Source organism: Alligator sinensis, unplaced genomic scaffold, assembly GCF_000455745.1.
Source record: "Alligator sinensis unplaced genomic scaffold, ASM45574v1 scaffold752_1, whole genome shotgun sequence".
Lineage (NCBI taxonomy): Eukaryota > Metazoa > Chordata > Crocodylia > Alligatoridae > Alligator > Alligator sinensis.
Window position 1 is genome coordinate 1,530,436 of NW_005842000.1, and position 8,918 is coordinate 1,539,353.

The 8,918-nt window shown below is 46.5% G+C and overlaps 1 protein-coding gene across 1 annotated transcript in view; it reads right to left on the reverse strand.

Annotated features, from left to right (window-relative positions):
* LOC102376607 (peroxidasin-like) overlaps window positions 1–8,918 on the reverse strand; it is a 49,943-nt gene extending 41,025 nt beyond the window's left edge. Inside the window, exon 1 of the mRNA XM_025201666.1 lies at window positions 8,165–8,918. Within this exon, the coding sequence (XP_025057451.1) occupies window positions 8,165–8,328 (164 nt within the window). The 5' untranslated portion in view covers window positions 8,329–8,918. The remainder of the gene's footprint in view (window positions 1–8,164) is intronic.

Below are 8,918 nucleotides of genomic sequence, written 5' to 3' on the forward strand. Positions count from 1 at the left end.
CTGTTATCATCCTGTAAATCATTAAGCTGAATAATTCATGGCAGGAGGACACAAAGCAATCAGTGGTTCTTATTAGCCATTTTCCTTTGTGTTTAATCTATTTCGGCATTTACAGAAGCATTGATCACCACGATGCCTAGGCAGATAATCACCTGCAAGAGCCATTTAATGCAAGAATATTGCTAGGCCCTGGAAATTATTGCTAGTATTGAACTGGCAAGAGTATTACAGCTTTCACAAGAATAGTCTTCCAAGCCATTCAGAGCAGAACTGAATGCAAGCCCAATAATGCCTTTATAAGCAAAGACCTGGCTCTTAGGGACTGTATGCCGGCAGAGAAAATTGGAGAGGGCTCTGAGGCTATCCTAGACCATTTTGCGGGAGAAAAACATTCAACTATTTTTAAGTAAACTTCAAGCAAGTAAGAGCCCTGCCGGCCGACTGCCTCCATGTATTCACAGATTGCACGAGCTGGGCAGGTGCCACTGCTCTGCCAACAGACATGCAAGAAATGCCACAAAGGGGTAAAACAAGCCACACGGGAGGAGAGCTGGGTCTTCCCGATCTATTCAGCCTTCGGCTTTTCTGCTCAGGCTACCAGATCTACGGAGAAGCTCCCAAAAGCGTTTCCGCTGCATTTCCCTCATTGAGCTTCACACAGAGAAAGTGAGGGCTGTTATCCTTGTTCAACTAGCATTGCATGAGACACTTGACATGGTAACCAAGAATTTAAGAGTAAGAGACAATAGTCTGGAACACTCCTAGGTGCTGAAGAAGAAAAACCCAACATTTCCTATTGCCTTTTAAGTATTGCCTATCGGCCCTTGTTTGACCGATAAGGATGCTAAGAGATGTTTCTTCCGATGCGCTATCTTTGGGTCTCAAGGTGGGTCACCCCCAATGCCTGTCAAGGAAGCTGAGATGGGGAGAAATACTGCAGCAAGTTCAGATAAAGCAGAGCACAGCGCAGGATGGATCTGCAGAGGTGGGGATGGAAGAGGGTGAAAATTCAGACTTCAAAAATCACCAAGAGCCTTCTGCTCTAGAGCAAAAGGTGGCTCTCTCTTGCTTTTACTGCTGCATGACTCCACCTTTAAGTTCAAGGGATAAAAAAATCTCCATTGTAAAATCAGCATCCTACGACAGCCAGACTTCCAGACCAGCCCTTGCTGCGGTCAGCATCCCGAGTGGAGGGCCGGTTCTCAACAGTGCTCTATGCTCATTATGACACTCAAGGCAAAAACATGTCAAAACAACCCAGCAGCCAATATCCCAAACTATTTCCAAAACCTGGCCGGAGATGAAGTATTTTTATGGAGTGACTCAGTGGAGCGTGGGGAGATGGCCGTCCTTGAAACAAAAGATGTCATCTGGGGCTAACAACAACAATGTGCCCTTATGCACTCCACATGCAACACTTCTAGGAATCCCTTCAGATGTTCCTAAAAAAGCTCGTCTTTTCTTTCTGAGCAGTAATTGCTTGGCTGGCATGGTCCCGAGGAGCTTGGGATTGGCCAAAGTATTGGAAAGGGTCTCAAGAGAGCTGGATTGCAAAGGAATAGTGGAGTAAAACAGGGGCACTGGCTACAAGCACTGGCACAGAGTTCACTCTAGGGATGCTATATTCATTAAGGCCAAAACCTCTCACCTCCTGTAAACTAACATTGCTGCATTGCAATTCATGGACCCATGCTCATTTATTGCCTCTGACAGTGTGACCATTTCTGTTTCACCTGGAATACTTGGTTAGCATTGCATGAGACACTTGACATTGCAACCAAGATTATAGGAGTAAGAGACAATAGTCTGGAGCACTCCTAGGTGCTGAATAGGAAAAACCCAACGTTTCCTATTGCCTTTTAAGTAGCATGGGTGGTATGTACGTCACTGCATCACAGTATCATCTAAAGTGAGGGTGGGAAGGGACCTCAAGAGGTCACATCTAGTCCAACCCCCTGCTCCCAGCAAGACCAGCTCCAACTACATCATCCCAGCCAAGGCTTTGTCAAGCTGGGCCTTAAAAACCTCCAAGGATGGAGACTCCACCACCTCTCTAGATAACCTGTTCCAGTGCTTCGCCACCCTCTTAGTATGAAAGTTTTTTCCTAATATCCAACCTCAACCTCCCTTGTTGCAACTGGAGCCCATTGCTCCTTGTTGTCATCTGCCCCCACTGAGAACAGTCCAGCTCCATCCTCATTGCAACCCCTCTGCAGGGAGTTGAAGGCTGCTATTAAATCCCCCTCGGTCTTCTCTTCTGCAGACTAAATACACCCACTTCCCTCAGTCTCTCCTCACAAGTCATATGCCCCAATCCCCGAACCATTTTTGTTGCCCTCCATTGGACTCTCTCCAATGTGTCCACATCCTTTCTGTCGTGGGGGGCCCACAACTGGACACAGGACTCCAGATGTGGTATCACCAATGCCAAATAGAGGGGAAGAATCACTGCCCTCCATCTGCTGGCAACGTTGCTACTAATACAGCCCAAGATGCCATTAGCCTTCTTGGCAACAAGGGCACATTGCTGGATCATATCCAGTTAATTATCCACTGTAACCCCATAACGCTAAGTCCAGATGCACTACACTACTAATGCGCAATACAAAAACTTTGGGTTTTGCTTCTGCTCATTATATGAAGTCTCCAGCCTGGTTTACATTATGTCAGGCTAAATTAAATTATATGCCCCCATAACAAGAAAGGCAGAGACATGTCCCAAGAGTTTCCCAGAGCCTGCGTGCTCAACCTTGGCCCTTAGGCCCACCTCTAGTGACAGCAGAAGCAGCACTTTGAACTTCATCCCCCACAAAAGCCCCACTCACCCCAGCTAACAAATGATCTCCCAGTTATTGTAGTGGGGACTGATGTAGTAGAGGCAGGAGGTTGGTGGCCCTGTTAGGACCAGGAGACCCAGCACACTCCTCAGCTGGATCTGGGACAGAAGGTCAATAAACCGATTTAAACTAAATCAGTTAAGTCTGATACTACATCCATCCAGGTTTATCTTAAACCAGTTTGGGCCATTTTGAAACTGGTTTATGTGCACTGAACCTGTTGCATTACAGATTTGAACCAGTTTCTGATCATTTATACTGGTGTACGCATCATTTCTGTACCCAGCCCTGGTCTGCTTGTTGGATTCCTTGCTCTGCCGCCCAGGTTGCATTAAGTTTCATATCATGGCTCCTTTTCTCATGCAGACGACCCGAGTCCCTGTGGTAGGCTACTGCATAGTCCAGTCTTAGGCTAACACCTCTAGTGACCACCCCTTTGGGAGCCAAATGGTTGGGGGGGGGGGGGGGGGGAAGGTAAAGAAGAGGTCTCAGGAATAAATATTGGGTCTTACTATTAGCAGATTATGCAGCAAACTGCTGACCCAGGCAATCCCTGCTAATGCAAACCATTAAGTGTTAACAGCAGCAATTGGTCCCCTTTTGCAACTAGGAGATTAGGGTTGGATCCTGATCAAAGCAGATAAGCCTCTTGGTGGGAGGGCAGCAGGGCTCCCTCAATACGCTGCAGCTTTCCTGCCTCAGGACACTGTCCGAGCCCAAGAAAGACAGCTCTTCCCTCCTCCTGAAACACAGACACCAGCACTGATCCTGGAGCATCATTTCATTGCTCCTGAGGGATCTAGGCATTAAGATAAAGTCATCCCCATCACGGGAAACCAACAGGCACATGGCACTTTCCAGCCTAAGATGAATGCCTGCTGCATGCTTTCATATTGCTTCTCCAGCAGCTTGGGCATCAGCTTTTCCGAGGGCACAACTGACTAAGTGTGCACACACATGTGTGTGCACACAGACACTTGCTTAGAGAAAGAGGTAGGGATACCTCCCCCACCCACTGCTGTAGCACCGTCACCTCTTGGAGGACACACAACAGCTGTTTCAAGGCACGCAGCAAAGCAATCCTGTGGTTTAGGATAGAAAAGGATCCTGGTGAAACCACTGGGGTGGGGAGGGTACTGGGTAAGCAGGAGAAACATAAATATACATCCAGGAACTAGTCCCGTGGGACACTATGCAACCCATCATCACAAGTTCAGGCCCCTGATTTTCCAGCTCATTCAAAAAAGACAGGAATTCTCCCAAAAACTGGGGGAAAAGGAGAGTATTGAATCATCTTTCCCATTTCCTTCTGATAAACAGACTTCCCCTCTGCAGTGCAGAGAGAAGAGCCTGGCCAACACTTAAGGCTTTAATGAGGATTAATTAAATAGCCTAACAGGACAAGATCACACCTGGCGTGTCCAGAGTGCGGGGATACATGTTTACAGGCTGCTAGACACAGACACAGACAGTCCTAAGCAGTTCTCCTCATTCCTCCCTCCCATCCACCGTACAAAACAATACTCGGAGAGAAAAATCTGGAGCCATTCCTGAACCCCCACCCCTGCCCCCGAGAAAACCCCGCAAACTCGCTCCATGCCATTTCTTATAGCTATGGTATTTCATTTTCTGCCAAACATTTTATCCGCAAGGACCCCAAAGAGGATCAAAGCCATGCATACAGCTTTGCCGCTGAAAATGCAGCCACCTCTGGGGAGGAAGCAAGCTGCTGAGTGGCAACCTGACACAGCACACTGAACAACCGTGGAGGAAAGGCAAAGGTTATCAAACTGGAAACCCATGCACAAAAAATGCAAAGTTAGCAACACAGTCTGTGAAGAGAGATGGAAAGATGGAGTCACCTTTGCTTGGGGCCAGCAGTGAGTTCAGCTCACAGAGGTTTGTGCCCTGGGCTAAATTTAGTGAGAACTACTTCTGTATGGTGTGCTGTGCACAATGCAAAGGAGAATAATCCATGTATCTAATAGGATCGGGATTCATTAGCTGCCAGGCACATGGAAGATCTTCTCACCAGCCCCTTCTCCCCAGACCCACATTTCAGAGTGTATTGCTTTAAATGCCAGAAATGGCTTCAAAGGTTAACGACCTATTGAAAAATTTCAGAGAGTGTATGCTTCACAGCTGTTGCCTTTCCTTGGGCTCTTGGCTACAAGCACTGCCCAGGTCCCAGGGGTAAGCAGCAGATCACATCTGGATAGCCATGCTCCAGTCGAACAGACAGCAGCCAAAATACAATTGCGGTGATACAGCGCTCATTTTTAGAGCTGACTTACCCGTATGCATACAACCATTACCGCCGTCCTGGTTCAGGATAAAATGAACAGGCTTTATTAGCAGAGATGGCTATTCCATTGCTAAAATCAGATCCTAGTTCAGATCCTTAGCTGGACCCAGCTGGGATGGAGGTTGTGAGAGGGAAGAGATGGGAACCAGAAGGGATCCAGTGACAGCTCATCCATCCTGGGACTGGCTCTAAGTTTAAAGGCTGCGGTAAATTATGCCAACTGGCTACAGACACCAAGGAGCCATCAGCTAGCAATACACTGCGTGCTTTGTACAAGCCCCATTGCCTACATTTACAATCCCATTGCCTACACTGGATGCAAGAGAGGAAGATAGACACAAGACACACAGGCCCTGCAAGGCTTGTGCCTCCCTACATCCAAGGGACCTGCGGCTGCTCCTGACTGTTCAAGTGGCACCGACAACAGGGCTGAAGCTCAGCACGGAGGTGCCTGGTTTGTACCAAGGTTTGTTCTGCTCTTACCAAGACATGGATGTGCAAAAGATCACAACTCCACCATTTTCTTTTCCTTCTACTTAAAATAACTTCACATTCACCTGCTCATCAGGCAAGAACGACGGGTGTCTGGAATCGGGGCATGGGGGGTATGCAAGTTGTGCTCTTCGCTCCATCGCATGGCACATGAACAATTAAGGTTTTTTTTATAAATCCAATTAAAAGCTGCCCATCAGGCGTGTTCATCTTAAACAGTATTGCTTAAGGCACCCCATACCTTTGCAGTGATCCAGGAACAGAAAATATTGCACCTGGACCAGGTCGGCTTAAATCTTTAGGTATGACCAAAATGAGCTTTTGCTTTTAATTTTACAGGACATATTTGAAGGAAGCAATTCATGCGTTTCCTTTGATGAGATGAGTCTGAAGCACTATCCCTGATGAAGAAATATGTATCCCCCCACACCATGCGAGGACTGTTTTTGATTCACCATCTACAGTCCATGCCTGTATATAGTCACATTCAGGACTTGACATTTAAAAGCCACTGCTTTTGTTTGCTGCCTGGGCCTGCTACATCAAGCAAAATTATCCAGGTATTCCAACCTTCAGGGCCTGGAAAACGTGCGGATGCATTCACAACCAACTTACAGGAGAACTGGATGCTGGAAAGTACCCAAGTCTAGCCCCTTCTTTCTTCATGCAGTCATGGTAACAGCATGCCTGAAAGTCCTGAAAATCTGACTGGTTACACATGGTAAATCCTAGAGAAAGCTCAATCCCCTTTACAAGATGTGAGCACAGGGAGGTTTGAATCGTCTGCATTACTCAGAGCACCTAGGAGGTGCAGTCACAGAGCAGGATCCCAGCCTGCAAGTCTCCGAACATACAGGCTGTTTCCCATAAGAGCTTATCTGAGACCATTACAGAATCTTTGTATGGAAAAAGTTTCCACGACAGAGAAAAAGTAATTGCTCCCATAAATATCCCTCTGTCTATAGCTAAGAAGTTCATAGAAAGAAGTGCAACTATTTAAATCAGATGTAGAGGTAAAATGCTGCCTTGCTATGAAAGAAAGACCAGAGTTAGTCTTTCCCCGTTATAATCCATCGCTGTTGTCACACTCCAGTAAGAGATACAAGACCTCTCAGCCAAGAAACCCACAGACAACACAAGGCAGAGACTGATCCCCTGAGGGTAAAGAAAGAGAATAAGCACAATTTAAATGGATTAACATTTTAAGGTGTGACATAAAAAAAACTATTTGGTGAGTGCTTGAACAGACATGGTGGAAATAACTGTAAAGCAGATCAATGCGATGAAGATCTGCATAGGCAGACAATGTTCTTTGGATGAATCTGCATTGCAGATTGAGTTTATAGTTTATAATGCCCATTTAATCTGAGGCCCATAAAGGCCACTATAATGGTCCCCATTTACTCTGTGCCACTGAAAATACAAATTCCCCCACCAGGACAGTAGCAACAGTAATAACATTAATACACACATAGCCTGCACTTGAACCACTGGTGTCTAACTCCTCCCAGAGCACATTTAGATGATACAACAGCTAAAAAAAATGTTTTAAGTCAGTGGTTGCTAGCATACCATCTCCACTACACTCTTGTTTCTGCCAGCAATGACTATGATGGGAAACTGGGTGGAAAAAGCTAAAGAGACACCCCAGATGAGCTCAGAATTTGGTCCACAAGAGCAAATCCTTGGCTAGTTCATGTTGAACAAGTTTTGCGGTCAGCAACAGCCTAGCCCAGACCAGCTGTGTGTATATTGAAACTTTGGTAACTTCCTACTCTTTTGACACTGTCCGACTCTCCAAACTAAGATTATCTTTGCGCTATCCAAATAAAGCTCTTCTGGACAGCCAGACGCGCCTCGAATTTTAGAAATGGCATTTCTTAGAAGTCCTAGGCAGTTTACTGTTTTACATGTCTTGCAATGAACTGTGTACAAGCCCCAAAATGGTATCAACATGCTACATGCACCTCCCCGCAAGTTTTCAGACCTTCGACTGCAATAGACCCAACCAAGTGTTTGCAACTGCTACCAGCCTCAGAAGTGCCAGCAAGCTAGTGGATTTATAGGGGTTCATAAGTTTTTATTTTTTACCATGCTTTCTCCCTAAAGAAGCCTTCCTGTGGGGATGGGAAAGAAAAAAAAAAGTTAAAAGGAGAAGGGAGTGCTGTTTCAAAGCAAAAAAGCACACACTTCTTACAGACAGACCTGGATAGCTTCTCTCTCCACACTCCCATGCTGTCCCTTGGTGGAAACATATAGATTTCCTTTACATCAGCCCAGTTTAATATTAGCCTTGGATAATCAAAGGTCACCTCTTGCAACCCTACGAGTTTTCTGTTTCTTTTAATCACCCTGTTAATTAGCAACGGAGGTTAAATAAGACAGTGTCTAAAAGGGAGGCTTTTGCTGTGCAGGCACAATCCTGTAGGAAAAGCACAGGGTAGAGCCCCTGCCTTTGCCTCTGGCTTTTCTTTCTTCACCCCAAAGTCCGATCAGGTTACAAAGGCAACAAAATGCATTGGCTACTCACAGGATGTTGGTCTGCGGTGGGACATCGGGGACGTTTTCTAGCATCAGATGCATGCATCTGACCGTCGTCCGAAAGCACAAGCAGCGGCTAGGACAGGAGCAGGAGATGCCGGGCAAGAGGAGAAAAAGCAGAAAGCCTGGGAGAGCTGCAGACCTGACCAGCATGGTGTTTGCTGGCGTGCAGGCTCCCCAGTTCAGAACTGCAGGGAGCTGACAAAAGTTTCCCAGCCCCGAGTCCCCTCCTCCTAGACTTCATCAGCATGTGTTTTCAATTAAAACAAGGCCCTAACATACATCATGCGAGAGCGAACTGCTCCCCCCTTCAGAGCTTATATTTGACACCCACAATCGCTTTCGACTTATGCCTGCCTCGACTCTCAGCTGGAATAATGAATTAACTCCGCGCCTTCCCCTTTGGCACATTTCTTGGCTGGTTTAAAAATGTGAGGGAAGGGAAGTCTCTGGTAGACATTCATGAAGTCCACTTTGTCGGGATGGGGGAACACATGGGTGCAGGTCTGGACTGGGTCGCAAGAGACCTGGGCTCCGTTATTTTTAGTACAATCTTGGAGGAAATCCCTTAATCTCCATCTTGGTGCCCCCACTCCAACTTGGAGGTGATGAGACATCCCTTTTCCCTGAGCCTTTTTTTCCATCTCATCTATTCAGAGAGTAAGCTGTTCAGGGCAGAAAGACAGTAGCCTCTCCATGCTACAAGCAACTACATCAGTAATATTCAACTAAGGTTTCTGGTG